Consider the following 26,797-nt stretch of genomic DNA (forward strand, 5'->3'; position numbering starts at 1 on the left):
GAAGATGAATTTGTGTGTCGGAATCCTGAATAGAGAGGTACTAAGCAAAATCTGCTACAACGAGAGTTCTGAACTAACACCAAGAAAAAGCGTAGACAAATGCCGAGCTATAGAAGCCAGTGCCACACAACTCAAAGTATTTTACGGAAAGATTGCCACCATATTCTGCCATCATCGTACAGCCGATGATCAGATGAGAAAGCAAGGTAAGAAGTGGACAGCTAATAAGACAGCATACTAAACACCCAGCCGGTGTGTTTTGGTGGGTTGTAAAAAAATACCCAAAGGAGAATGACAAATCCTTGTGGTAAATGTCGGAATACATCATATGCCGAGACAATTGCCCTGCTACAGGTAAAAGCAAGCTGCACTTTGTTCACAAAACAAAAATCATTTTCGCAAGAGGTGTGCCGTTCAAGCAACAACATGGTGTGTCGGAAATCAGTGCTCAAAAAGGAGATTGATCCATCGTATCAGTATCTATGTCTAGACGAGTATACCGCTAGAACATCAACGCAGCTTACAGTCTGACTGGAACACAAGCGTCAGGGTGGCAACGATAGACACTCTGACTGTTCGATATTTAACGCTTGATACACGCAGCACCAAAGCCTGAATGTCATTCCGATCTAACACACTGCGTTCATGTTCAAGAGCACTGGTCCGCTGCAATCAACTAATGTGCGTCTAAAGAGCTACAAAGTCGGCACACAAATTAAGCCAGAAGGACCAGGTGAATCTAAAAATGTTCAGTAACAAGAGATCTACTCAAACGTCACATTGCCAAGTCGTCAGTCTCAAGAAGTGCCACCGATCCTCGGAAAAGGATGCGATTGCTGTACTTAGCTTTACTGAGAAGAGCTGTGAGGTATACATCTGTTAAACATAGCTCAGATACCCTGATCTATGCAAAGTGCCTAGGAAAGCTACCCAGGCAGTACTCGATCAAAAATAAAACCAAATGCTACTACCCAGTTGTACACTACACCACGGACCAGGAGTACCATTACGCCTATTCGCGGATAGAAGTCAAAGGAATCCGACCGCATGAACAAATGGGCATCATCGCAAAGCAGCGGAGAGCCTACACTATGGAGTTAACTCGATGGTACCTGTACATGAAGTAATGGTGACATAGTTCCGGATGTGCCATTGATCCAAGGCTGACTTGAAATAAAGCATTAATGCGTGAACATCCTCCCGACAGAAGTCTGGTTCGAAGAATTTGCTGCACAGATTGGCATACGGCAACGAAGTTCATCAGAAATTAGACTAGCGCGTACACAGTTATTGGCACATCGAGCTGGATGACGAGACGTTCCTAAAAGATGTCGTACCATGAACACCATATTCGGGAGATGGATAGGTATTTCTCCGAACTCCCATATCGGATTGTGTAGCTCAGGTGAAGATATCATGCCAACGCGCACATGGAAAACATCCTAGAAGGGGATTGATGGAGTGAAATGATCGTCGATGATACGTTAAATTTGGGGCAACTCCGATCAGCAACACGACGAACGAGTACAAGCGAGTTCTCGACCAAAAGTAAACAAGGCCTGGACAAAAACTCAACCCTGATAAGCTGAAGTCGGTACAGAGAAGTCAGCTATGTAGGTCACCTTACGTCTCACATCGTCAGTGGTTTGAGAGCCGATCCCGAACGCGTGAGAGCAGTCCGTAAACATTGCCGCGACCAACAAACAAACATGGAAGTGCGGCTAGATTCTTAAGGTATGGGTTACCCTATGTAGCCCAGAGTTCATCCTCAGATCTGTCAAACATAATCTGCACCACTACGTCGGCCGAACTGGATCAAAAGAGATGTCGACTTCACAATGAATAACGAACATCACCTACAAGGTTCGAGGAACGAAAAAGCTGATTAACAAGCCCAAGCCACGTGTTCTGAAGTACTGACGTATGTCCACAAAGCCGATCACAACTATCGGGTGACAGTTCAAAAGAATGGTCTAGGTGGATGTTTTGTTAAATGAGATCATCCAATCGCCGTATGCGTCACGCACGGATTAAATCACTGACAGCAGAAGACACTGCTACGTCGCAACAGAGAAAGAACTCTTTTGCTATCGGTATGTCGGTTTGCAAACGATTCCATGACTACGTAACGGCAAGACAGTTCTTAGTCGAAACAGAGTCACAGCGCCTCGTAGAGGGTCCCGGGTTGTGCGGGCGGAGGCCTTTTAGTGCCAAGCTTGCCAGAAATAAATCCTGTCAATCTCCACCACCGAGGGTCCCCAGATAAATGAATATCGACATCTACAACGCAAAACGACCTGAAGCACCATATAAGCCAGGAAAAGAGTTACTACATACTGATACCCCCTAAGAGCTTAACCTGAATCGAACACAGGAACGAGCGATGATTCACTATATGATAACTACTGATGTGAACCGACTATTCACGCACCTCCGCTTCACAAGGCGAGAACTAAGAACAGTGTCAGATACGCCAAACTCGTCAAAGTGCTAGTCTTTCAGGCCCTTATGCGCGACGATCGTGTTAAATAGATGGCCAGAATAAAGAATGAATGTCCGGCACAGTGAAGCCCATATTGGAGTTTTCCGAGATCGAAAACTGCGTACGTCACGATCAGCTGCTTTTTCGAAAGTGGACGCGAGTCATCTGCCGGGAACGCTCCGAGCTGCCAACTCTGAAAGAAAATACACGAGTCGCAATCAAAAGGCCCATGCGTGAGAACAAGCAAAGAGCCAGAGATGTACCTGTTTTCGGCCTGGCATGAGTCAACCAGATTTCGAAGAAGACTGTAGAAAAGTACTGTATGTGCGCAATACAAAAACGGAAACAGCAAAAGAACTGCGTTAATCCCGCACACAAGTAACCCGATCGTCCGTGTCAAAATGTAGCGTCGACCTATTTACATGTAAATTGGAGACGATTATATAGTTGTTGTTGACGGTATATTCAATAGTTCTCTGACGTGATGCAACTGAGAGATCAAACGCAGTACAGCAACAGTTTATCAAACAAACTGAATCGGTTTTCGCTAAGACATGGCATACCAGACACGCGGTAATGTCGATAATGGTCCCCCGGCAGCGGACGATCATCAAGAATTTCTGAAATTGCAGCAACGTGGACTTTTCCATAGTCACATCAAGCTCCTCGGATTTCCACAATCGAACGGACAAACGACAATGCAGTGAAAAACCATGAAAACGATGACAAGAAATGTCGCGAGGTAAGGTAACATTCCAGTATTTGGGTCATTGCTGGATTTGAGAAACACGCCAGTAACAATATTTGGTAAATGCCTGCACAGCTCCTCATGGAGTCCGCCGGTTGAGAGCACACTGGCCTTACTTCGCATAAGTTGTTGATACCACACGCAGAAAGAAAGACACGGTCGGATGTAGTAGCTAATACACATCGCTGCAGTCAACAATGTATCAGAAGGATTATTCGACCGACATGCAGGAAAGTCAGCTATTTACTCACAACCAGGTGATCGGTTACGGTTACAGTGAACTGAGCAACACATTGCAACCAGCCAACTGTCAAGAGACCGAAGGCGACAAGCCACGATCGTCATGTTGTCGAAATACTACAACCAGGTCTAAAGAAAATACAGAAGACAATGCGAATAATATATTCCGAGAAACCGTCAAAGAAGAAACAGAAAAGCAGTTTGAACCAAAGAAACGGAGCTTGCCTTATGTACAGGTAATGAGAACCGCAAGCGAGATGCAACCGATTGTGCAGACCAGCATAGTGCGAACAACCACCGTTCAGATTGATCTCGCGCACCCGGAAGCGCGGTGAATACATGTTTATCACAGAAGTGGTCGTGTTGGTTTCACAAACGCATTAAGATTATAGAACATCAGTATGCATCAATTGATATTCGACCAGAAAATTCGATTGGTGAACACATGAGGGTAGTCTTAGCCCCTGTGATTGTTCTTTAGGCGTCATATTGAAACTGTTTCAATTCGCGTATTTGATTTTTTCTGTGTAGTTAACTAGACTACAAATTGCTATTATTGCAGTCTTGAACTAGTCCCTTCAGTTATGTTATGCTGTATATATGATATTGTTAGTTATGACATATGTTTCTTTTGTGCAAATCATATTTATGAAGGGAGATGTGAATGTATCGTTAATGTCTGCCTTTATTGCGCGCTAATAAACAGAAAGAGGCATGTTCTGCTCTCTCCTAACTACATGCTGACTTAATAGTTGCTCTGCTAGCGTGGTTGCCTAAATAGAATGTCCACAGCAAAGAGCGACATTAACAGTGACAAATTAAGCCGAGTGTACTTTCCTATTTTGAGATGCTGAAACAGAAAGCAAACAACTGCACACAGGCAGTGGGTATTTTTATATAAAAAACATTTATTTGCATCGCAAAAGCGAAGAAAGATAACGTGGTTCATCACTGTATGTTTATTACAGAGTAACAAACAATAAAGCAAATCCTAATAAGTAGTGACTAGTGAAGGCATGTGTACAATGTAGAGAGAGAAGCAGTGAGAACTGAGAGAGGGGAGTGGTGGACAGGAATGTAAGTAGCTGGTTCTATGAATATGAACTTTGAAGATGGGAGAGTCGAGAGTGTCGGAGGCCATCGGAGGCGGAATTGTGAATGGCGAATGGATTCCAAAGGATGTTTGGATCATGAAGTTACAAGTGTGATTAGTGATATGTTATGTATATGTAAATATAATTATAGGTTACATGTAGTTAACAGAAAATTTGAACCACTCATGGAATTAATAAATACAACAATTTACATATATGTCCACAATGCCCCACAATAATAAAATAAGAAGTAGCATTATATTACATATTTTTTTCGATGAAATTTTGAAACTGAATAATATGCTCTGGATACATAAAAATATGGCTCTGGAGCTTCAAAACAAGGCTCCGTGGTAAATTTTTGACGAAATCAGAAAAAGGCTCGGGAAAAAAAAAAGTATTTTTTTACCACCGCTTGATGGTGACGGAGCCTTGGCTAAGCTCATGTTGCTTACAAAATGTACCGTCTTTAAATAAATAAATACAATTCCATGGGTGATCAATGACCTAGTCGATAGTGTATATCATAACATATTCATTATCGAGCATTACATGCATGAGGCAGTGATGCGAAGAATTAGCCGCTTTCATTACATGTGCAATTTTTAGCTCTAGTGCTTTTGAAAAAATTAATTACAGCATTATTTTAGCACTATTAGTATTACTGAGACTACACTATTTTAAGTAGGTGTGAGAAAAGTTTGCCCTAGGTCCAGCCACTTCTAAAGACGTTCAGATGTCCAGCAACCTCTAGCTGGCACCCATTAAGCATTAAATAAAGTGGGTGGACTTTTCATTTAAATAGCATCACTATCGGTATTCTGACAAATCTGTAGTCTTGTACCAATAAGTATTCCTGCCATGCTTCCCTAAAATTATAATTTAGCTGCGCATCATTGCTCATTTCATAGAGAGTAGGCAAATGCTGATAAATGAAGGTGGGTGGCTATTCCAAGAAAAAGCAAAGAAAGAAATGGGCAATGCACTAAATGACAACCTACGTGTGTGTAGGCTAATGGCGTTTTTATTTACATAAAATAGCACTGAAAGCACACGAACGATCGGACGGTTTAAACCGGCATACGCTTTGAAGCATCTTTGTCTTGCATGGGAAGTGAGGATTACCCATACAAGGTAAACTAAACATGAGCTTAGATCATGAATATGTGTATTCGAATACATATATTTCTGGCTATAAGTAATAGTGCTTCAATATGTGTGAATAAAGGGAATGTAACGAAATTGGTGACGTGCTTCAACAATCAATAGAAGGTAATTAGGGGCAGAGTTCAATAGTGGGACAGGATATTGGTTCATTATTTTTTGTGAAACATTTGTAGTAGTAAAAAAAACCGTTTCATGTAAGTAGTCGGATGAGACTGCAATAGTGGATAAGTGAGGCACGTTTATATTTGTGTGGTATAGTACTGCATTGTGGAAGCAATCATTGTGAGCGCAAGTAGTGCATACTGTCAATTGCATGAACAGGTCTTGTGGCTTTATTTCCAGTGTGTTGGATCTACACTAGCCACAGGTGTCTTGCAATAGGACACGAATGCATGGACTGATGTTTGATCAGCACTTGCTATACAATGACATAACAGCTTGGCCACGAAGGCTTCCTTAACGCTGCTTCCTCATATACCATAGAGCATGTTCTCTATCGCAAACACTCACGGTATGAACAGTTTCAACAGCTCCTGAAACGATGCGCGGGATCGAATCGTATAGTCGACGTGTGGTTCTTCGATGTCGGGTTGCTCCAACATATGGAGTGAGCGTTAGAAGTTTTAAGCCTTGTGTTTTGATATTGTTCTTTGTGATTGTGCTTGTTGTTAACCCCAGTGCGATTCGTTTCACCCGACGAGTTTATTTCTATTCATCACGTATGAACAACTGTCATTATAATATTCACAACTCTACTTATATATTCACGCACATATCAAAAGTGCCATAAAAGACTGCAAACTGAAACTGCTCAAAAACTACCGCGTGAAGCGTTCATCGGCGGCAATTCATAACGTGGCGTCTTGTCAAGTCTGTCAAGTCTCCACTACCCGATTAGCTAACACCGTGCAACATGTCACAAACTAAAAAACGCATAAGAACTTGATGATTTCGGGGTGCGCAGAGCGTTATTATAGTACGCTCGCGCAAAGGTGACGTCATCCTAGGGGCGCCACTGGCTACGATGCCTCTAAACACTCCGCGCGCCTCCACTCCGAGGTCACCACTCGCTGGCAGTGTTGGCCGCCTGACGCTTTACATTTACTTATTATCCCTAATATAGAGCGCGCTGCCTGACTGCAAATACTCTAGAATCGCCAGCCTCCCGAGGCCTAACCGCACACGTCAACATCTCCACAAGTCACGTCCATCGCTGATAGGCATTATAATCCATCTCGCGATGTCCGTCTCTACAGCGTAATCTAAAGTTGGCGCATCCGGCCATAAGGTCCGGAGCGTGTTCAGGAGACCGAACGCTCGCGACGGCTCGCCTTCTGAACGACACTGCGCTCGCCGAGCGTTGCGCGCAAGTTTGAAAAGCTGTTCGCTCAGCGCCGCGAGTTGTTTACAAGATGGCGACGAAAAATCTGGCCGAATGGCGAATCTAACCATTTCTGACGTCAATTGCAATCTATTTCAACTTTATTTCACTTTTCATTCATTCATTTAACTTCTAAATTCAATTTGTATCAATTTCGTCTGCTAATTCGTTTAACAGTACTTGTTCTCGTCTCAGCGATTAAAATCTGCTGAGTAACCTCCATGGGGCTCCTGTAGCTTATGTCTTTATGAAGTGATCATGGGTTGTTTCTACTCTGACACCATGTAATGTCGCTCTTGCTGGGACATTCTATTAGGAACCACGCTAGCAGAGAACTACTAAGTCAGCCATGTATGTTAGGAGAGAGAGAACATGCTCTTCTGTATATTAGCGGTGGCAGCACTATACGATACATCACAGTCACAGTCTCACAGAGATGTGTGCCTGTTAGTCTGTGACATCACATCACATCTATCAGCATATAGTTTATCATTGACTATCATTCATAGTTTCAACAGACAATGTATGAATGCAATTGTCACCACATCATTGCAGATTAATACAATGCAAGAGTTGGATTCAGCTGGTATTATTGTCAAGTTAAATTTAAATATGAATGAAAGTGTCAACAGTTTCTAGTTCCACACTCTGTTGTGTAACTTTTATTATAAATTGTATTTTATTATGCGTCAGCGAGTTGATCTAGCCAGCGCCAGCTGCAGCAGATACATAAGCTGGGTTTACACTGACGATTTTCAGTTGCCAAATTGTACGAACTTGGCAGTTTGGCAACTGACAATCGCCAGTGTAAACGCAAAAGTCGCACGTCCAGCCGATCGATAGCAGCGAGTCGGAAGATTAGAACATGTTCTAATTTCCCTAACTCGGAGCAGGCGAGTTGGACGTTTTTTTGCCAAGTGGCCAATCAGACAACAGCAATCAGGGGTGTGTCCCTCCACCCTAGGGGGAGAGCACGTTTTTGCTTTAGGCGCCACGCTGGTGGCATGTAATACATGCAAAAATGCGTATCCGCGTCGCTCAGCGCACACGCTACGGGCCAAATGTTGTAACGTTTGCCACCTCGCGGTCGATAATGTAAAAGGTTTGAATATATATATATAGATAGGTTGGTGGAAAGAAGAAAAACGCCAAATTGACTGCATATAATCGTCAGTGTAAACCCAGCTTAAGCCGCTGCTGCATGTACGGTGTATAGCGCTCGCTGTACGTACGTACTTGTGTACATTTCAATTTATCAGGCCACGGGAGCGATTTTCTCTCAGGCAATCGCTCCCGTTATTGTTCTTACCAGAGCAATTTTAGAGCTTACCAGAGCGAAATCGCTCGTCGCTCCCGTGTATTTTTTTCCCTGCCGTCAAGGATGTAGATCGTATCAATGACAATGTATAATTTTTGCCCAAACTAAATAAAAGTTGAAATATAGCCAGCTGATTAATAACAAAAGTAATACTAATAGTAATAGATATCTCAAAGTGTGAATCTGTGATAAGAAGAATAAAACCAAGATAGTCAGTGTTTTTAGTTTTTGTCGCTTTTGCTCAGCCTCTGTGACAGTGTCAGTGTCAGTGACATGTCATGCGGGCCTGCGGCAACTGTAAGCGGGCTAGCCTATACAAGCTACTACAAGTACTAGAGCTATATCAGGAGTCATGAAAAGCATTCCATAACGAATAAATGATTGAATTTGAATCAGCATGCATATTTCCTTTAACTTACCTAAACACAAATATCCATTTACAAGAGGGCCTTCTACTGCGGCTAAACATATAGTTAATCCTGTTTTAACAGACCGATACTTTGTAACGGGAATAACCCCATTTGCTTTGGCAGTACACAAAATTTCCCAACAAGTTAAGGGCGCAGCCATGATGAATATTGAAAATACAGACGTTCGATGGTGCTGCTCCTGGCGAATAAAGCGTTCAACTAGGAGTCAGCTAGGAGTCGTCGTAGTGAGTGGCCTATTACTAGTAGCACTTATATTATCTTACTCCTGCTAGTAGTAGGGTTGGCCACAAATGGATTTCACGTGTTAATTCAACACATGCAATTTATTTGATCATTCGGGATCATTTTTCGCTCCCACCGTAATAGCAGGACCACAATGAAGTAGCAAGAAAAACCCCAGAGTGAAATGAAACAAAGTCTATCTCTGCTGCTGGGGACCTTTCTATCTCTGTTGCTGGGGAGCTTTCTATCTCTGCTGCTGGGGAGCTTTCTATCTCTGTTGCTGGGGAGAAGCAGATTTTAATCGCGAGAGAACAAGTACTGTTAAACGAATTAGCAGACGAAATTGATACAAATTGAATTTAGAAGTAAATGAATGAATGAAAAGTGAAATAAAGTTGAAATAGATTGCAAATTGACGTCAGAAATGTTAGATTCGCATTCGCTAGATTTTTCGTCGCCATCTTGTAAACAACTCGCGCGCTGAGCGAACAGCTTTTCAAACTTGCGCGCAAACGCTCGCGAGCGCTCGCGAGCGCAGTGTCGTTCAGAAGGCGAGCGCTCGCGAGCGTTCGGTCTCCTGAACACGCCTCGGACCTTATGGCCGGATGCGCCAACTTAGATTACGCGTGAAGACGGACATCCCGAGATGGATAATAATGCCTATCAGCCGATGGACGTGACTTGTGGAGATGTTGACGTGTGGCGGTTAGGACCTGGGAGGCTGGCGATTCTAGAGTATTTGCAGTCAGGCAGCGGCCTCTATATTAGGAATTAATAAGTAAAATGTAAAGCGTCAGGCGCCAACACTGCAGAGTGGTGACCTCTAGTGGAGGCGCGCGGAGTGTTTAGAGGCATCGTAGCCAGTGGCGCCCCTAGGATGACGTCACTTTGCGCGAGCGTACTATAAATAACGCTGCGCACCCCGAAATCATCAGTTCTTGGTTTTTAGTTGTGACATGTGCACGTGTAGCTAATCTGGTAGTGGAGACTTGACAGACTTGACAAGACGCCCACGTATGAATGCGATGAACGTTCATGGGTAGTTTTGAGCAGTTTTTCAGTTTGCAGTCTTTTATGCACTTTTGTATGTGTGCATATATAAGTAGAGTGTGAAAACTGTGAATATATAATGAAGTGTTCATACGTGATGAATAGAAATAAACCTCTCGTGTGTTAACACTGGCTTCAGACTCTGAATGTTTTTGGTCTGTACACTGGCTCTCCAAGTAGCTGTTCAGCTAGCGCGAAACGAATCGACGGGTTACAAACAACACAACACAAAGAACAATAATCAACACAAGGCTTAAAACTCTAACGCTCACTCCATATGTTTGGAGCAGCGACATCAAGAACCACACTCGACTATACAATTCGATCCCCGCATCGTTTCAGGAGCTGTTGAAACTGTTTCATACCGTGAGTGTTGGATAGAGAACATGGTCTATGTATATGGGAAGCAGGTTAAGGAAGCCTTCGTGGCCAGCTGTTGTCATTGTATAGCAAGTGTGATCAACATCAGTCCATGCATTCGTTCCTGATGCAAGACACCTGTTGGCTAGTAGATCCAACACACCCTGAAATAAAGCAAGACCTGTTCATGCAATTGACAGTATGGCACTACTTGGCTTACAATGATTGTTCCACAATGAGTATATACCACACAAATATAAAAGTTGCTCACTTATCCACTATTGCAGTCTATCCGACTACTTACATGAAACGTTTTTTTACTACTAAAAATGTTTCACAAAAATAATGAACCCAATATCCTGTCCCACTATGAACATCTGCTAATTACACTTCTATTGATTGTTAAGCACAGTCCACCAATTCGTACATTCCCTTATTCACACATTTGAAGCACTATTACTATAGCCATAAATATATGTATTCGAATACACATATTCATGATCTAGCTCATGTATTTACCTTGTATGGGTAATCCTCACTTCCCATGAAGACAAGATGTTCAAGCGTATGCGGTAAACCGTCATCGTCGTGTGCTTCAGTTGCTATTTATGTAAATAAAAACGCATTAGCTACACACACTAGTGTCATTATTGCATGCCATTCTTCTTCTTGTTTTTCTGGAATAAGCCACCACCTTCATTTATCAGCATTTGCTACTCTCTATGAAATGAGAATGATGCAGCTTAAATTATAATTAGGGAAGATGCAGGAATACTTATTGGTACAAGACTACAGATTGTCAGAATAGATAGATGAATGTATCTAAATGAAAAGTCCACCACTTATGTTAATTTCTTAATGGGTGCCAGCTAGAGGTTGTGACATCTGAACGTTTTAGAAGTGGTGACCTAGGCAAACTTTCTCACACCTACTTAAAATAGTGTAGTCTAGTAATACTAATAGTGTAAAATAATGTATTAAAAAGGCATAGAGTAAAAATTGCACATGTAATGAAAGGTAATTCTTCGAACACTGCTCATGCATGATATGCTCGATATATGATATGTATGATATACACGTCGATAGGTCGAAACTTGATCACCCATGGAATGTATTTATTTATTTAAAGACGGTACATTTGTAACAGAACATGAGCTTGCAAGCTCCTCACCATCAAGCAGGGTAAAAAATACTTTTTTTTCACCAGAGCCATTTTTCTGACTTGTCAAAAATTTACCAGAGCCATTTTTTATGTATCCAGAGCCATTTTCAGTTTCAAATTTTCGAAAAATATGTAATATAATGTACTCTTATTTTATTTGTGGGGATGTGGACATATATGTAAATTGTATGTATTATTAATTCCATGAGTGTGTCAAATTTTCTGTTAATACATGTACCTATAATTATATTTACATTACTACATATCACTAATCACACTTGTAACTCATGATCCAAACATCCTTTGAATCCATTCGCATTCACAATGCCGCCTCCGAGGCTCCGACACCTCTGACCTCTCCCATCTTCAAAGTTCTATCATAGAACCATACTACCATTCTGTCCACCACTCCCCTTCTCAGTTCTCACTCTTCTCTCTCTACATGTACACATGCTTCACTAGTCACTACTTATAGATTGCTTATTGTTTTGTTACTCTGTAATAAACATACAGTATGAACCACGTTATCTTTTCGTTTGGATGCAAATAAATGTTTTTTTATATAAAAATACCACTGTGCAGTTGTTTGTTTCTGTTTTCAGTCTCAAAATAAGAAAGTACACGGTTAATTTGTCACTGTAATGTCGCTCTTGCTGGGACATTCTATTAGGAACCACGCTAGCAGATAACTACTAAGTCAGCCATGTATGTTAGGAGAGAGAGAACATGCTCTTCTGTTTATTAGCGGTGGCAGCACTATACGATACATCACATCTCCCTTCTTAAAATAGATTTTGCACAAAAGAACAATGTTCAAACTAATTATATATATACAGATTACATAACTGATGAGTTAAATCTTGGCATATATAGTCATTTGTAGTCAGTGACTACAACGGAAAAATCAATACGAATTGAACAGTTCAATATGACGCAAGAACAATCACAGGGGTAGACTACCCTCATGTTCACACAATCGACATTATTCTGGTCGATATCATGATGCTTATGTTCTATATCTTAATGGTTTGTGAACCACACGACCACTTCTTGTAACTGTTTCACCAGCTTCCGGTGGCGGCTCATCTGACGGTGGTTGTTCGACTATGTCTGGCACAATCGGTTCATCTCGGTTGGGTTCATACCGTACATAAGCAGCTCTGTTCTTTGGTTCAAACTGCTTTTCTGCTTCTTTTGACGGTCGAATATTTATTCGATTTCTTCTGTATTTTCTACCTGTTGTGGTTTCGACAACATACGATCGTGGCTTGTCGCTTCGGTCCTTGACGGTTGCTGGTTGCCAGGTGTGCTCATTCACCTGTACCCGTACACGATCACCTGGTTGTGACGTAAATAGTGACTTTCCTGCATGTCGGTCGAAATAATCCTTCTGAACATGTTGACGCGCGATGTGTTTAGCTACTACATCCGACGTGTCTTCTGCGTGTGGATATAACAACTTATGCGACGTAGGCAGTGTTGCTCTCAACCGGCGACTCATGAGGAGCTGTGCAGGCGATTTACCAATATTGTCTACTGGCGTGTTTCTCAAATCCAGCAATGCCAAATATGGATCGTTACCTTCCTCGCGACATTTCTTGATCATCGTTTTCATGGTTTTCACTGCATTCTCCGCTTGTCCGTTCGATTGTGGAAATCGAGGACTTGATGTGATATGGCGAAAGTCCCACGTTGCTGCAAATTTCAGAAATTCTGATGATGTCAGCTGCGGACCATTATCCGACATTAGCGTGTCTGGTATGCCATGTCTTGCGAAAACCGATTTCAGTTTGTTGATAACTGTTGTACTGGTTTGATCTCTCAGTTGCATCACTTCAGAGAACTTTGAGTAATAGTCAACAACAACTATATAATCGTCTCCATTACATGTAAATAGGTCGACGCCTACTTTTGACCACGGACGATCGGGTACTGTGTGCGGCATTAACGGTTCTTTTGCGTTGTCCGTTTTGTATTTGGCACATACAGTACATTTCTCTACAGTCTCTTGAATCTGTTGACTCATGCCAGGCCAAAACAGTACATCTCTGGCTCTTTGCTTGCTTCTCACGATGCCTTGATGCGACTCGTGTATTTTCTTCAGAGTTTCAGCTCGGAGCGTTTCGGGCACGATTACTCGGTCACTTTTGAAAAGCAGCTGATCGTGGTACGCGATTTCATCTCGGAAACTCCAATATGGCTTCACTGATGCCGGACATTCATTCTTTGATTCTGGCCATCCATTTAACACGATGTCGCGCAGGGCCTGAAGACTAGCACTTTGACGAGTTGCTGTCTGAAACTGTTCTAGTTTCGCCTGTGACATCGGGAGTGAGCTGATAGTGTTCACATCAAGTAGTTCATCATATAGTGAATCATCGTGTTCGTTCAGGTAAGCTCTAGAGAGTGTATCAGCTATGAGTAACTCTTTTCCTGGCTTATATGTGACTTTCAGGTCGTAGCGTTGTAGATGTAATATCATTTTCTGGACCCTCGGTGTGAGTTGACAGAGATTTTTCTGGAAGATTGACACTAAAGGCTTGTGATCTGTTTCGACTAGAACTGTCTTGCCGTATACGTAGTCGTGGAATCGTTTGCAACCGAATACGATAGCCAAGAGTTCTTTCTCTAGTTGCGAGTAGCCATTCTTCTGTGTCGTGGTTAATGCGCGTGACGCATACGCGATCGGATGATCCTCTTGTAAGATACATCCACCTAGACCATCTTTTGAACTGTCAACCGATAGTGTGATCGGCTTACCAGACAATGTGTCTAGACAATACGCCTGTCCGCAGTGTACTGTGGAGGCGTATGTAAAATGAACGCGAGCGATAAGAGTTTCAAAGGCAAACGATGAAAGTCATATTAAATGATGAAATTTCTTCCTTTTTTGATGTATTTTATTAAAAGGGAAGGGTCGGTACGGGACGCGGGACACATGGGCAAAATACGGGACGATCCCGTACAATACGGGACGTCTGGTCACCCAGCCTGGGCTATATAAAGAATTTGGCATCATCGAAAACATATATCTGGTAAGTTTCATCATTGTAGCCTTGTATAGCTTTGTAGCATTGTAGCTTTGTAGTTGATTTTCATAGTTTAGTTTTCCAGAAGTTTGAGGGTCCACAACCAGGGGCGGATCCAGGATTTTTGAAAAGGGGGTGTCCAGGAAGAAATAAAGGGCACTTTCTCCTGCTTACTTTTTCTGGTGTTTTAAAAAGCTGCCGAAGGCCTCTTAGGTGGGGTTTGGGAGTCCTCCCCCAAGATTTTTTTTAAAAAATTGGTGCATTCTGAGAGCATCTGAGCAGTAATTATGATGTCTAGAATGCAAAAATTTATCAGACCCGGTCCCCCGGACGCCTGCGGACCCCTCTTTGCCCATTTCTAGGTTTTTATAACGAATTTACATATATATTATAAGTGGCCGTTGTTTCAGTTGAGTTCGGTCCACTGTTGTTTACAATGTGGTATAAATTGCTAAAACCACATTGTACATTTGAACCGATATCTCCCGATTTGTCATTTTTGTGAGACCAACAATTAGACACGGAATTAGTTTAATGATTAAGGTAACACTTGAGCTCAAGTTTATCGAGTTAAACACAATAAATCATAGGTAGACTAAGGCTACTAAATGTTGAATTTTGCCGGTTTCAGTCTGTCTTACTCCTATTGATAGACTCCTGATTATATTCATGGTAAATTGCCATAGGAACATCTGGAATAAGCAACGGGGTGAGTTGATTAAACAAATGTACCTGTATGCCACTTTTGCAGGAATCAACAATGTCTTTAATCAGTTTCACCTCACACGGTGCCACACCTCCAACAATGAACACAATCAACAAGGGGGCGTCCGTCGGTCTAGGTTTGCTCACGTTCATGAATAAGCTGGAAATTATACATTAGATGTTAGGTTTAGCAAACTTCTTCTGGCCAATATTAACATACTATCTCTAATTGTTAAGAGTATAACAATCGCCATGCTATTATATTTATTGCTTCACAATGTAATCACAACAATCTTAAGGATAAGCGCAACCACCATATGATAATGGAGTAATTATTTAATGGCAGTGATATCAACATGCCATCACAAGCAAAATCAGAACCACATCCATGATCCTAGCAACTGCACTTTAAGGATATATACACTCAAGCTTTTATGCGAAAGTTTATTGATTTTTCATTATCATTCTTATTCAGTGGTTAACACTAGGTGCCACCTTTGTACATGCTTATTTCTCCATATAACGACGCACGTTAACTTTCAGAGCGTTTTTACGTTTACATTCCAACTTTCGGTCGATTAGTAGAAAAGTTTATCAGCTCGTCAACTTTTCAGCAAAAAATTGAGTGTAAACCCAGCTTTATAGAGCAATACCTGTAGAAAAGCTTGAGTGTATCCTTAACCAAAAAAACCTTAGTAAAAGCTTTTTTATTTTTGACAAAAGGAACAACATAATTAACACTTTTAAATGCTAACATGAACTTCTGTGTTGCCTGAAAGCCCAGATGACATTCAATTAAGTAGCACATTATTCACATATATCATATATTGTGCCCATGTTAAAATTGATGTAGCACACTGGTTTGGTCCAACTGAATGTAAAAATATAATTATGTGCAATGAGTGCATAAAAAAATATGCAGGCCTGCATTGCAGCATGGCAGGTGATAGTTGCAATAATATATATATAGAGTATTACAAATGCATATACCTAAACCCTGTCTTGATTAAATCGCGTATTCCTGTAGATTTGCATTCAACGTCTACCAGCTCTGGCTTATCTGAACTGAAGATGTCTAGCAGGACTTGCTTGATTAATGGCCTGTAGGTTGCTGGCTGCATACCATCACCAGAGTTATATATAGACCTGCAAAGCACAGTGCAAAGTTAAAATTCAAGGTAACACAACACCTGCACAAAACCTAAGCCTAATAATGATCTAATATTCATCTTCCTCACCTCAGCACGACAAAATGCATTCAGTTTAATGTGTTAAATTGAAACAACTTTTAGTAACAACATTTAGATATACCTGCCAGCGAGTAGTTTCTGTAATAAAACATCACAAAATGTTCGTAATATTAAATAAGCCACAGATAACAAATGAAGTTCTACAATTTCAAAATATCATCATTATGAAGTCAAGTGAATGACTATAGCACCAGATGCAATACAAGTAGGCCTATGAAATTGCTATATGTTCATATAACACATAACCATCACAGTCATTGCACTAAGTACATCAGGGGTAAATCTAACCCATTTTGCCTGGGAGAATCCACGTTCAGGTTGTATTCTCCACCACCGTTAGCTACGACCCCATACAGGAGTTTTTCCATACAATTTGTAAAATCTTGTAATAAATACATAATAACTATAGTTTCATTATGGAAAAGCATTGTAAATGGAAATTATGGTCACCCAACTGTTTAGATCCCCAAATTTTAAACATTGCTGCCACAGAACTACTTTCTAAAACCTGTTCAGGTTTGATAGAGAAATTTTGTGAAAGGAGCACTCCAAATGAGTTTCAATGTATCTTTCAACAAGTATGTATAAATAAAAAATTTTGTGCACGTCCCTAACACCCCCGTCAGACCGGGGTGGCGTCCTTACTGCGCTGCTACGGCGACGAAAAATTGGCCCAGAGCGCGTCAAGGTCGCCATAAGCGTGGTATAAGCGTGGTGGAAACGCCAGACATCGCGCTGTGGTCGCCATGGTCGCCAATGATCGCCAATGATCGCCGAGTCACGGCGTTTGTTTTTAGCATGTTCAAACCAAACGCCAAGGTTCGGCGATCTGACCTGGAACGCGGTGAGAACGCGGTGGGGTCGCGAAGGTCGTGAGACAAGCGTCGTAACATCCCCATGAACGTAGTACACGCGCAGTACACGCGTGGCAAAGACGCTGCAAAAATGGTAACATTTACAACAGCGACTTCATGGATCTGTCTCATCCGATCTGCCAATTTGTTTCATGCCGATCTGTCTCGGCCACCACGGCCTCGGCCTCTGGTAGCTTGTTTCTTCGGCATCGTGTTTCTACTCAGCAAACGCACAACTATACAGTTGAAATTTCTGAAAATCTGACCAGCTTATATAGTCGCCGTGAGAACGTGGTAGAAACGCTGTGAGGTCGCCGTGCAGTCGCGATACACGTAGAAGACGCGTGGTATGAACCCCATGAGCGTGGTGAGAGCGCTGCGGGATCGCCGGTGATCGCCGTTGCCAAGCCCATAGATCTTAATAGAAACGCCATAAGCGCGGAGAGGTCGTGGCGGGCGCGCCGTGAGAACGCGGTATGATCGCACAGGTTGCGGTAAGAGCGCGGTTTTTGTCAAGTTTGTAATTTGTTGGGACTTTTTCTCGCGTTGTGTTCACGTTTGCCGGCGACCTTGTACATTTTCTGGTCGCCGTACGGTCGCGGATGGTCGCCGTCCAGTCTGCCGGGGGTGTACGCATACACTCAGGGTTCGAAACAAGCATTTCCATTCAAGCATATGTATTTTACTTACTGATAGAGCTTATTACAGAACAATTTCATTGCTCATTGAATGGACAGGGTGGTCCACAACTTAAAATTCAAACATGTACAACTGGGAACTTTAGAGGAGTACTTTAGATATTATTTGAAATTATGTGTGCGCTGCGCACATCACGAGAACGAACCACGACGTCACTTGCGGCCGGGGTCCAGGGAATAGGGGCCCGCCTTAGGGCCCTGGAAGCCCAGGGGTTTTAGATGCTCTCTGGTGCAATCTGAGCATTATTTTAGAGCAATTTTGCACAAAATTTATGACCTATATTTCAAAATGATTTGGGTTGAGTCAAGAGTCATGAGTGATGAGTAATTTTTTATTGTTCAATTTGTATACTAGTGTGAATGTAACCTGTAAAATGTTATAAAGCAATGTGCGAAAAATGCAAATAAATATACTATAAGGTGAAACTATATTTCGCGATATTTAATTCAGAGTGAGCGCCGTTACTGAGTAGAAAATCAAATATTGTAATAAAGGCTTTAAATTCCCAGTTTCCTTTTCCTAATTGCTGCCCAGGGATCTGCTGCCTCATGGAAGGGGAAGTCCTGAGCTGATGGGCCTTCCACAGACACCATCATAAGTGCATTTACTTTGTTCTGATTCAGTCTTAATTAGAAGTCTAGTTAGAAGGAATCTGATGAAATAGCTAGGCTGGTTATTGTGAGCTGTTTTTTATTCATATCGGATTGCGAAGCGCTATGATATGAGGCTCATGACAAGTGAAAGTCGGACAAGTTATTCGTTTGGCTAGTTGCCCGATTGGACAACTAAAAAATGTCTAGCTGTGTAATATTCCTAACATCCTTTAAGGCAGGGCGCTATCGCACGACATTCTCACATTATATTTTCAAAGGTCGCCGAAAAAAGCGGCCTGCATCGCAAGGCACGGGTCTGTGGCTGTGCACATCGACACTGCGTACGTGCCTGCTGGCGGCATTAATTGAAGTACGGGGGGAGAGGCGCACGATTGTTTCAGTCGCGTGGTGGTAATCACTACTAAAATGTAGGGGGTGGGCACCGCTGGGCTATGAGAGAGAGCGACAGCAAAACTCGTTCCTGGAATTGAAGAAAAAGGTACAATCGGGAATGACACACGATCGAGTGTGCCGGCACGCAAAAATAAACGTGTGAATTTCATTACAATTTTCCATGGCTTACCGTTCTATAATCCTATGGGTCTACGTAGGCATGCCCGCAGGTACACACGCAGACGCACACACACAGGCACGGACACACAGGCACGCGCACAGGCACGCACGCAGGCACGCGCACAGGCACGCACGCAGGCACGGACACACAGGCACGCGCACAGGCACGCACGCACGCATGAATCAGAAGACGTAGACGCACTGTATGATTCGACTGCGCGACAAGTGGGAGCCCATGTACAGAGTAAAACAGTGTAATAGACTGTAATAGTGTATGCTACAAGAGTGCGCTGCGACTACGCGTGCGTCGTCCCGTTCGACAGTGCAGTGCAGTTGCATTTTGCTTTGTTTGTGTTGTTTCTTGCTTTGATATTTCAAACCTGTCGCCCTGAAATCCAAACCTGTCGGCAATTTTCAAACCTGTCGGCCCAAAACTCAAACCTGTCGGCCTTAGATGTTAAAACCCCTCGTGGACCACAATGGAATCGAATACATTCTATATCAAACCTTTGACTCACCTGTACTGCTTTAGACCCTTTCGAGCTGATTGAAGGCTGTCCAGCTTATGAAACAAGCCCTGCATTGCAGCCAGCACTGATATACCACCACGGGTACCACCAACTGCAAAGATGAAGTACTTCATTATCTTATTGCTGCCCAAAATTAAGCAACTTCATTACAGACTGTTGTAGCATGCGACCATAAGTACACTTTTATTTTCTTACAGCATTGAATACATTTTTTATAATAAATAAAATTACAATAAATGTATTTGAAATTCATACATTTCATTACATTCATACCAAACTCCTGCAGGTAAGTTGGCAACGAATCATAATCCTCCGAGACGGCATCAGAGAGCAGAGGAATCAGTTCCTTTTCATCCTCTGTGTTTGCCAAACATCCTTCATCACTCAGTGAATACAGAAACACTAACAGTACAACAATGTCCTCCATAGACAGCTTTCTGAAAGAGAAGTGAGGAAATGTTTCTAAAATGCACAGATTTCAGACACACACAGCCTGTTGGGCAATAATACCAAATGTCAATTTAAGCACACTCTCTTCTTACATGTTCATTACGAGAAGTCATTGTAATTCTTTTTTTAAAATGATTTTTATTGAAGTGTTTAATTAATAATTAATAGACCAGCCAACCTGTGATTCATGAAAATAGTAAGGATTTTATTTTCTTGCAGCAGGCGGCCATTTTGTTTGTATGTTATGCGTGCAATGAATGATGGGACTAACTCTAGATCACGCGAAAACAACGTGAACGCGTGATCCAATATGGCTGCGCCCACAATCGCCAGATATTTCTCGGCTCACAATGTAAAAAACATTAATTTTCACAAGTCGTAAAAGTTTTTCAGTTTGATCGTACATTCATAGAAACATCATGGAATTCGTAAGGAATACAAAAAAATCGTAAGAGTTGGCCAGGTCTGAATTAATAATTAAATTGTAAAAACAAAAACGTAATAATGCACTGCCATGACCTGGAGATGCTTCACCTGGCTTTTCTGTCTGTAATCAGGCGTGACATTTGTTTTAGCGGTTGAATTCCTTCACTGTCAGCCATATTCTGCATCAATAGTTTCTCTATACTGAGAAGTTCCTCCATCTTACTACTCTTTGGCTCAGTCAATGCCTGTACTGCTCCCAGTGCTACCTGAAGCAAGCCGCTGTGACGCTGAATAGCAAGCTGATTGCCCCTGTGCATAAGTAGAGAGTGATTATTTTTGATGTGTAGATTAATGCAACATTTAGTTCCATCTTGTTAGCAGCAAAATCCGCAGCTTGTCTCATACGTGCTGTAAACGACAGCCCAGAAACCACACAATTACCTGTTAAATACGTAGTACCTCTCCATTTGAACACAGGTTAAACGACATGTGCTGGGCATTAATCCTTTCAGTAAACAGATATTAGAGGTTTGAGTTTGTGTTACCAATCAGCTTGCACATAAATCCACCTGTTGATGCTGGATGTACTGTTTACAGTCTACCTACCTAAACTTGCACAGATGCCCCTGAAGTAGATCTGCAGAGATGCGACCCATTTTCAGCTGCAACGGCAGTTTCTCTCTTTGCAGCACGTCCACTAGTTGTCTATTTAGATCCATCAGTGCCTCCTGCAAAATTTACACACTACAATATCCACTGATTACAATGTAGTGATCACGAGTCAAAACTAAATCTAAAGTCAATATCAGAATAGAATTTAAAAGCAGAGGCTTACACGATTTATGACACTTAGAAAGCAAAAATGCTCGAATGATGTTGCTCTATTATGTACTACAGTATCTGATATTGAAGGGTGCTTGTTATCAGAAAGGTCCACACGATTCATATGCAGAGATGTACCTGGACGCAATGAAGTGACAACACACCTTTTGTTTGCAACCAACCAGGTTGCTCATCATGGCAGTGGTAACGGGAGAATTGGGATGGGCCAGAGAACCGGGCACTAACCTGCAATGCTTTACCACCCTGCAAATTAATTTGATGTTAAAACAAGCTCAGTATGGCTTTTATTAATGCTGACATGCAGTGATCAGTCAGAAACACATAAACCATCAACTTGTATCTTAGTAACCAAGAGAGTACTAGCTATTAATGGATTACTACTGTAAATAATGCTATCAATACTATGAAGCATAAAAAATGCAATCAGAACTTCAAGGAAGGGACATTTATTCAATTCCGACTTACTTGTCTGTATAAAGCATGGGCAACATATCAACCATAACATCATTGTCATGACCTGGTAACCGTGGCAACATCTGCAGAATACGATCCAGCATAGTATCGCCGTGGTGACCAGCACAGCCGGCCAAATCCAGTGTGCGATCTACGAACAGGATTGATGCTCTTTTCTGCGCAATCTACATTGAATGATAAAGGAACAATCATTACCATGACCATACTGTTGTTGTAGATGATATCAAGATATATCACACTAATAATGACTAACAGTAACATGACAAGGCCTAAGAAAAAAAGATGTTTGTTTCCGCTAACGAGCTAAAAAAAATTTGGACACGGTAGGCAGGCAAAACATTTTTTTTTATCAAATATTATTTTTTGTATTCTAACAATACTTCTTTTATACTTATAATAGCCCATATAATGACTTCAAAGTCAAATCAATGCATTCAACCGATCGATATCACGTTGGTTTATTTTGTTTGTTTTTTAAATATTTATTTTTTTTTTGCCGATCACAATAAAAAGTTTCGACACAGGGGTTTAAACTGGACTCGGTCACGTTAGCGGAACAAACCTCTTTTTTTTAGGCCCAAATGATTACCTTCTTCCTATTTCTGGCCGATGGAGTTGCAGCTAGCTCTGTTGCTATGAGGGAACTAGTGCTACCGATGCTATAGCAGTCATCACGTATTGCAAGATCTTCAAACAATTTGTCGAAGCATTCAACAAATAACTGCAAAATATACATTTATAAATGAATCATTCAGCAATACATCAGTGTGATCACCATCTGCTTTCTCTGCATTTACATCTGCCCATTCATACAAATCTTTACTACCATTTTTCTTTGTATATGCCCACATGTTTCTGTTACCATATATTCACTTTTCAATTATAAATGAAATACAAACAAATTGGGCACTGGCATTACACCGTCTAACTTGTGCTGCCCCCTGTGAAGATACATCTGAACTAATCAAAAGCACTATTATATTAATAACTAACTAGTGTATCTCTGAACAACTCCCTGTTTAAGACATACATACACACATGCATAATCTCACTGAACCATAGGGTACAACATAAAAAATCGTGATCCTGCTTTTTTTAAATTAAACCACAAATGCTCTGTCTGTTGTGAGAAGGTTAAACATCGACTCTGCTGACGCAGTACTAACAGTGGTGCTGCTAGGGTTGTAAGCAAATTATCAGCAGCTGTAAGTGTGTTTTATGTATTTGTGTGCATATGCTAATGCACATGTGAAAACATCCGCCCAGTACCTGTATTTTAGCCTGTAGGTTGTGGTGAAGATGGGTAATATCAAACTCCTTTAGATTTGGTTTCTGTGGTAACAAAAATAGACATGAAAATGTAATAGATTAATGTATTAAAAAAAGAATACATCTACGTGTATTATTTCACTTCTGGACAATAAAACACACCCGAAGTTTATGTTGCATAAGGTAACCAGACCCTGTCTCACCTTTCCAGATGGCATGCCTTCACTAGACTGCATAGTGCTGACATCTTCAGGCAAAAGTGGGAAAAACTCAGAGAAGGGTGGTGTGACAAACAATTGCGGCGTAATACTTGCACAGAACACTGGGCAATATATGACCTCAGCAGTATAATTCTGAAATTAAACACAATACCAAACATTTAATGTAGAGTTAACAAAAGAGCTATACACACAATAACAAAAGAGCTATACATACAACTTCACAACAAATGTACAATACCATACAACAACAAGTGCCGCGGAGCGACAGCGCTCATCTAACGTCTACTGCGGTGACTCTGTGGTGGAGTGGTGGGATTCTAGTAAACTCTGTTAGTCCCAAATGTGTTCACATACACGCCGAAACAGTGGAAGGCACAGGGATGGTATCAGGAACCTTCTCAAAGGAATGTTCGTTGGGATCGTTATGAAAGTTGCCACGAGTTGGCGCGTACGTTTAAGTGCCTTCAGATTAAAGATGGAAGCTCCCATCGTACGTAGTAGTAATAACTATTCGCAAGCCTACAGGCTGAAATAGAGAGCTGCCACCTGTAACTAATTAACGCAGGCAAAAACTACACAGTACTACCACCACATGCACTAGCACTGGCAGTGGCCACTGGCAGTGGCATACGTTACATGTAACACACTGACAGTACAGAATGCCCTAGAAATTATACGATTTAAGGAGCATAAACCCTCTTCAACCAAATTTAGCTTTTGAAATTTCACTGTGACATTGTAGCCTCATACATCCAGGCATGTATAGATTCTACTAGCAAACCCGGCAGTCAAATTCTTTCTAACAGTAAAGAAATCCATGTTTAACCCGCCTCTTGAGGGTCAAAAGGTTATCCGACACTTACTGTTCGCATGTCAGCACAAATTACATTTCATGGTCCTTTCAATAAAGCCATAAAAATGCTAGGTCACTGCTGAAACAAAAAAGTTTTTCAATCACTCCATCAGACCATGTCCTCAGAAAATGTCTAAAATCTGCCCTGTGCCCCATTGACCTTTGACCTGTGACCTCCAATTTCGGCACAGTGATGGCTTTTCCTACCATGATGCTGTACACCGACTATCACGAGCCGTTTAGATTTGTGCCGCAATTCTGCATTTCCTCCCTATACCTTAAGTTATGGAGGGAATGTTCCCCCTTCTTTTACACCTCTTGACCTTTGACCTTTGGCCCCCAGCGTCGACATCCCAACTCGTTTTGACTCCCCCCCCGACGTCCCGAATATCGTGACCGTACGTCAAGCGGTTAAGATTTGTGCCCAACTGTTGACGCACGGACGGACGGACGCACGGCCAGACGGACGCACGCTCATGCGATTCTACAAGCTGCATCTGACTATGTCAGATGAGCTAACAATTAAGAGCCGCAGAGCGTCTGGGCTCATATGAGGTCTGTTGCTACGGTTATAAACGTAACATTTAAATTGTGCGTAGTGACACCTTTGTTAGGCGCAGATATGCAGATACGCAGTTGCGTACACATCATTTCAGCAACCTTCTGCTAAAAACTATAACAATTAACAAATAAAATACTAGCTAACAATAGTATAGATTTGTACAAATATTAAAGATTTAATTTTACTGTTTACAGTTTTACTGATATTAAGTAGCTCAGACCTGTTTAACCGTGACTCTAGTGATAAACTATATACTAACCATGTTCCCCATCCATTCTAGAAGATTCTCCTCAAATTTATCATAAAAAGATGTCTCCTGCGTCTGGACACCATACTTTTCATGCCACTGAAACTATTATTATTATTATTATTATTATTTAGCTGAAAAGCAGATGGCACCTCCCAACAGAGGAACCATTTATTCATAAATCTTGTGCAATGCCCTCAGATCAACTTGTATGACTAATATGGGCAACAGATTTATATAAAAAATATTGCATATATTAATTTTATACAACCTGCATTTCACATTACAATCGCGACCTTTATCAAAAACGCCTGTCTTCTAGACTGGAGGCATATTGTTAGAAAATTTCCATTTATAATATGAAACCATGACATAACCTTTATATTATGCAACATTATGTACCCGCTAATGTAAAAGTAGGCCAGCAGGATCATGCATACCTGTGCAGAAGCAAGGGTAATTACGATGCAACACTTGAAGGAGCTGGATTGCACTATGTCAGAGATAACCTGTGCAGTGACTTCACGCAGCAGTCGACCTACAATAAACACGGCCTTTTCCTGCAGCTTTCCTCCACTCTGTAGAGATAAATCAAATTCAGTATTTCTGTTTAGTGCAGGATGCTAGACATAGGATGCAATAATAAAAGTTACTTCTCAAAGTCACTCAAGATTATATATTGCACAATGGCTATGCAACTTTCACATTTGATCAGATTTGTTTGTAAGGAATCATTCATAAGAACACAATACATTTATTCACATGTGCCAAACAATCAAAATTAGGTTACGCAAAAAAAAACTATACTATCAATTACATTTCCACGCCCACATACTTCAAATGATGATAGCTCCTTGATGTTAATCGCACCCGCATCCAGTAAGCGCACTACTCCACCAGACCAATGCAAGCACTCCGCACTTGACCGGTCAACAAACACTACTGCTCGGTCCACCTTTGCACAGATTGTCTCCCATGTACTGTTTATGAATTCCGAGACTGGGCTTGCTAATCGACTCATGATTGTAAAAATGAGTACAATGTGCTTTGCCTGAAGCAGACATACAAGGTGTTAAAGGGATACATTTCTCTAGGTTATTCAGATATTTTCAGCTAAGATAGGTTAAAATTACGCTTCATAAAAAGATTTATGGTTCAATATTTATTAGAAATATTTTTAATAAATAGGCTGCAGGCTACAGACCGAGAGTGTTTCTTATTTATTAAGTTAAGAGCAGAAGGATTGCAATATCTTATAAACGACACTTAGTTTCAGTTATAATATTAGTCTGGCAGAAAAGATGGCATTTTTGCTTGAACCTTGCAATTGGGTATATAGTTTTTTTTATTGCTCTAAAAGTTTGCCTTCATAGTCTACTTCAATGATCCACCAACTGTCACTCTGGCAGTGGTGGGGAATTTACTCTACACACCCTTTATTTAATACTAGCTGCAGGTACCCGCTGCGCTGCAAAATCGTGCTACTAATTCATACCACTAATAATCGGACACAATAGGAACATTGGGTAAAAATGGAGAATAACATTGCACACAATTTCAATAT

At 41.4% G+C, this 26,797-nt stretch overlaps 2 protein-coding genes across 4 annotated transcripts in view; both read right to left on the reverse strand.

The window, feature by feature from the left end:
- LOC106816439 (uncharacterized protein C05D11.1-like) overlaps nt 1-12,285 on the reverse strand; it is a gene marked incomplete in the record, with an annotated part of 31,977 nt that extends 19,692 nt beyond the window's left edge. For all 3 annotated transcript variants that reach the window (XM_014821058.1, XM_014821057.1, XM_014821059.1), the window contains 3 exon segments: nt 10,499-10,657; nt 11,013-11,095; nt 12,228-12,285. In XM_014821058.1, the coding sequence (XP_014676544.1) occupies nt 10,499-10,657; nt 11,013-11,039 (186 nt within the window).
- Nucleotides 12,286-12,661: 376 nt separating this feature from the next.
- On the reverse strand, nt 12,662-26,283 carry LOC106816438 (sec1 family domain-containing protein 2-like). Its single transcript, XM_014821056.1, has 15 exons — nt 26,069-26,283; nt 25,674-25,811; nt 25,246-25,332; nt 23,554-23,703; nt 23,351-23,413; nt 22,671-22,802; nt 22,073-22,245; nt 21,751-21,850; nt 21,371-21,492; nt 20,873-21,073; nt 20,162-20,325; nt 19,877-19,979; nt 16,380-16,535; nt 15,316-15,549; nt 12,662-14,387 (listed from the first exon to the last, which is right to left on the reverse strand). The coding sequence occupies exons 1-15, from the start codon at nt 26,252-26,254 to the stop codon at nt 12,662-12,664; spliced, it is 3,735 nt and encodes a 1,244-aa protein (XP_014676542.1). The 5' UTR covers nt 26,255-26,283.
- Between the last annotated feature and the right edge of the window lie 514 nt (nt 26,284-26,797).

Source organism: Priapulus caudatus, unplaced genomic scaffold, assembly GCF_000485595.1.
Source record: "Priapulus caudatus unplaced genomic scaffold, Priapulus_caudatus-5.0.1 Scaffold1377, whole genome shotgun sequence".
In the NCBI taxonomy this organism is placed as follows: Eukaryota; Metazoa; Priapulida; class Priapulimorpha; order Priapulimorphida; family Priapulidae; genus Priapulus; species Priapulus caudatus.